The 4,164-nt window shown below is 58.9% G+C and overlaps 1 protein-coding gene across 1 annotated transcript in view; it reads left to right on the forward strand.

Annotated features, from left to right (window-relative positions):
* The window catches only part of LOC109510308 (prickle-like protein 2), an 8,983-nt gene extending 5,590 nt beyond the window's left edge, over positions 1-3,393 (forward strand). The window contains 4 exon segments of the mRNA XM_019860522.1: positions 494-688; positions 1,344-1,919; positions 1,922-2,179; positions 2,246-3,393. Of these exon segments, the coding sequence (XP_019716081.1) occupies positions 494-688; positions 1,344-1,919; positions 1,922-2,179; positions 2,246-3,207 (1,991 nt within the window). The 3' untranslated portion in view covers positions 3,208-3,393.
* The last annotated feature ends 771 nt before the right edge of the window (positions 3,394-4,164 follow it).

Here is a 4,164-nt window from a genome sequence, read left to right on the forward strand (position 1 = left end):
GGGGGGGTGGGGGGGGGTGTCGTGGGTCCTCTGTTTGCAACAGTCCCATATACTCAAGTCCACTTTATTTGGAGAACACTTTGAAACAGCCCTTGTTGCGTTTGCGTCCTGTGCAGTCAGTCAACAAAAAAGAACGATTTGGTGACGCGGTGTCGTTTGATGAGGCGTCGGCCCTCGCCCGAACGAACCAACGCACGCACGGCGCCGCGATGGTTAATCGCGCCTCAGCCGGAAGATGCGCTCCGTCGGGAGGGCGCCCTCGCTTGATACCGCGGAGCAGCCGCCGAGCATTTCAAGCGGCTTAACCGCGGCAAATATGTCCCGTATACGGGACGGAAATGGATCTCCTTCGACCTCGCCAACCAAAGCTCCTCCGCGCGGAAGCGTGCCGATCCGCTGGTACGAAAAACACGGACGTCGCTTTGGTCGCCGCCGTCACGCGTGAGGCGTTCTCTGCGAAAAGGCGCTCTTTGATCCCTCCCTCCGTCCGTCCCTTCTCAGATCATCTTGGCGGACGAGTGCACCGAAGCGGAAGGGCGTCACTGGCACACGAAGCACTTCTGCTGCTCGGAGTGCGGGGGCGCGCTCGGAGGCCGGCGCTACATCATGAAGGAGGGCGACCCGTACTGCTGCCGCTGCTTCCAATCCCTCTACGCCGAGGACTGCCATTCCTGCGGCGAGCGCATCGGTACGCGGCGCTCTTTGCTTCTTCCAAATAGGGCCGCGCGTCGGGCCATAAAATCGGGACCCGGAAGGCGCAACGGGAATTGAACATCCGACGCATTTCACGGTCAGCGCTCGTACCTTTGAGCGCTGACCGGTGATTTCGCGCGCAAGCCGAGTCGCCCGCTCATGCGCAAGCGCGCATTTGCTTGAGCCACTCCAAATGCCGATCGCGCCGACCTTCACAAGATAAAGCGAGAGCGCGAGACGCGCCGACATATCCGCGAACGGTGTCCCTCCGTGTTTTTTTCAAATCCATCTCCTGATTTTTGAGACCACTTGTTGTCTTGGCTTCCCCGACAAGACAAAGGCTCCACGACTCACGTGCAGCCCACATCCAAATGAATTCCAAAAGCGATGCCGTCACCCGACAATGTCATCGACAATCCCCGAAACGATTCCAAAAGCGATGCTTGATAAGCCGCTGGCTGCCATGACTCAATTCCAAAAAACATCGGCGACGCAAAACGCTTCCGTCCTTCACGACCGGTCAAATTGCAAAGAGATTGCCGCAAAGGGCGCTTTGATCGGAGTCTCGGGCTCCTTTGGAAATAGCGATGGCCGTTTTTCACAACGTCCGTCTTGTAACGGCTCGTTTCCTCTTGCGGTCCTTCCCGCAGGCATCGACCAGGGCCAAATGACGTACGACGGGCGGCACTGGCACGCCTCCGAGGGTTGCTTTTGTTGCGCCCGCTGCAAACGCCCGCTGCTGGGTCGCCCCTTCCTGCCCGAGCGGGGGCGGATCTTCTGCTCCCGGTCCTGCGGCGCGGGCGAGGAACCCGACGGCTCGGATTCCTCGGATCGCGCCTTTCAAAGCGCTCGCTCCGCCACAGAGTCCGGACGCGGCTCCGAGGCGCCGAAGAGCGGTGGCGGGGGGCGGACGGAGACCTCGTGGGGCCGAGTGGACCCCTTGTCTTTCCAAATGGACCTACTGAGTCTCTCCAGCCAAACACCCGCTTTGACGCGCGAGCCGGCTGCCTGGCAGGACAATGACCGGGATCGGGACCGGGAGCGGGAGCAAATTGTCGACGGTTCCAAATTTGAATCCCGAGCCGAAACGAGCGCAAGGCCCAGCCCTCCGCAGCTCCTCAGTCAGCGCGATGTCAGAACTTCCTCCAACTCACCAAGCACCGGGCAGAAACAGCAACAGCAAGACCGCAGGGTCGGGGAGACCGGCGGTCCGAGGAGACCGCCGGCCGGCCCCCGGAGCTCGCGACCCGGACGAGTCTCGCCGAGGCGCCTCGGCCCAAGCGACAGAACGGCGGCTTTTCCGCACGCGAGCGCTCCGTCGGTCTGCGTGGCTTTCGGAGGGACGGGGAGGCCGCTCCCCCGCCGGACGCCCGGACGCCCACAAGCCCAAACCCCATCGGCGCGCTTCATCTGGCGGAGCGGCCGACGCCTCTCGAGCGGACCCCGGGGGGATCCGCCGAGTCCTTGGCCCTCTCCGACACGGCGGGTGGGTGGCGCCGCGGCCATTCGCTTTTGACGCGGCGACGCGACCGTCAATTGTTGTACCTCGCAGGCGACTCCGCCCCAGGAGACGGAACGCGACCGGCGCAACTGTCGCGTTTCTCCATGCCCGATCTGAGCAAAAACTCCGGACCCGGCGTCTCGGAGAAACGCTCCTTGAACGCTCCCAACTCCTCGGTGCGCTTTCGGAGCTCCGACTCCCTTCGTCACGTCAACGGCGGTCAGCCCCACGTGGGAATCGATCCTTCCGGGTCTTCTCGGCGCCACGTGAACTCCGGTGAGCCCTCCGGTGTGGAGACGGGCAAGAGCTCCGCTCATTTCCCTCCCGGATTCGCCCGTCGGGACGACGACGACGGAAGGAATTTGGCGAGCGGCGCCAACGCCGCCCGCCTGCCGCCCATAAGGGAGCGCGGGCTAAGCGGCGGCGTCGGGGGAGGCGCCGGAGGTTCAAGTGTCCGGATCCAAGTGCCAGAGGAAGCCCCTCCGAGACGCAGACGCCACCGCCGCCGCTCCGGAAGATCCCGCCGATCTCGCTCAGAAAACGCTCTCAACTCGGTGGCGGAGTGTCGGCCGAGACCTGAAGAAAGACTGCGGCTTCGCGTTCGCGAGGACGACGACCGCTTCCCTGCCCGGAGGAGTGCCAAGGAGCGCTTTGGAGTCACGGGAGGAGGAGGAGAGGGAGGGGGGTTCCGACCGCAACTTTTCGGCCAGTGCCCCAGGACCGCGTCCGACCTGACGCTCCAGAACCCGGCGGCCGGGCAGCGCGCGGGCTTGAATCAATACTCCTGGGACGACGACGACGGCGACGACTCGTGCTCGACCTGCTCGTCGTCGTCGGAATCGGAGGACGAAGGTTACTTCCTCGGGGAGCCCATACCCCGACCCCTCCGGATTCGCCACCTCAGCAATCAGGAGCTCGTCCGCAAGTGCGGCGCCGGGATAGGAGCCGCCGACCGCGGCGCTCAACTGACCACGCGCAAACGGCCAAAAAGCAACAACTGCGTTCTTTCTTAACATGTTGCTCCCCGGCATCGAAAATACATTTGTGGACGCATAAAGCCGCCCTCTGATTAAAACGTGCTCTTGACCGGCGTCGTGGTTTTTTTTTTCTTTCCTTTTTCAATCAGAAGGCGATGTGCATTTTTCGAACGCATCTCGTCTGTTGCGCACGGCGTGGCTTTGAACGGTGTGAATCGATTCCCGAACAGGCTGCGCCATTGTATTTGATTCATCGTCTGTACATCGCTCATAATTTCACTTCAATGAAGGAAGTCATTGCAAATGTAAATGTGGTTGTAAATGCGTCCTCACATCAATATCGATTTTCTATGGATAGAATCGTTTAGAGATGCCATGTGGCTACATAGTCGCTGAGAAAAGCAGCGTAGGCACGTGGGACTTGGGTGACTTGATCTGAAATTTGGAATCGAGGATGATGTCAGCCACCAAATCGAATCTGTAATTCATTTCATTTGAATCTCATCTAAACATGACCGAGAAAAGCCCTATTTTCATTCTAAATTTGTTACAATATTGAAGCAGATCAAAAGGTAAAAGAAAAAGTGGCATTATAAAGTACAGTATTTGATTGTCAAAGTAATTCTATCTCCAATTAGTTTGAGAAAAAAATATGAATAATCTTAACTTCATTTTGAAAGAAAGATAAAATAATTTAAATCTAGATCGATAGATAAGTCTTGATAAGTGTACAGTTAAATGCCTCAACTGACCACAGCCACTTTGGGACTTTATTTTTGAAATCAATTTGCCGAAATTTACCACAGCCACTTCCGGCGTATGTCGCCCATTGCCTGAAGCGACCCTCCTCCGAGCCTGCAGCTGGATACTCTTGAGCGAGGGCGCCTTTGGTGTAGAGGTAAGATCGGGCCGCCCGAGCCCGAGTTCGGGTCGGGCCCTAAAATGTCAATCATTGGTTCGGGTTCGGGTCGGGTCGGGCTTCTCTCTCGCTGA

This window comes from Hippocampus comes, unplaced genomic scaffold (assembly GCF_001891065.2).
Source record: "Hippocampus comes isolate QL1 unplaced genomic scaffold, H_comes_QL1_v1.1 scaffold106, whole genome shotgun sequence".
In the NCBI taxonomy this organism is placed as follows: domain Eukaryota; kingdom Metazoa; phylum Chordata; class Actinopteri; order Syngnathiformes; family Syngnathidae; genus Hippocampus; species Hippocampus comes.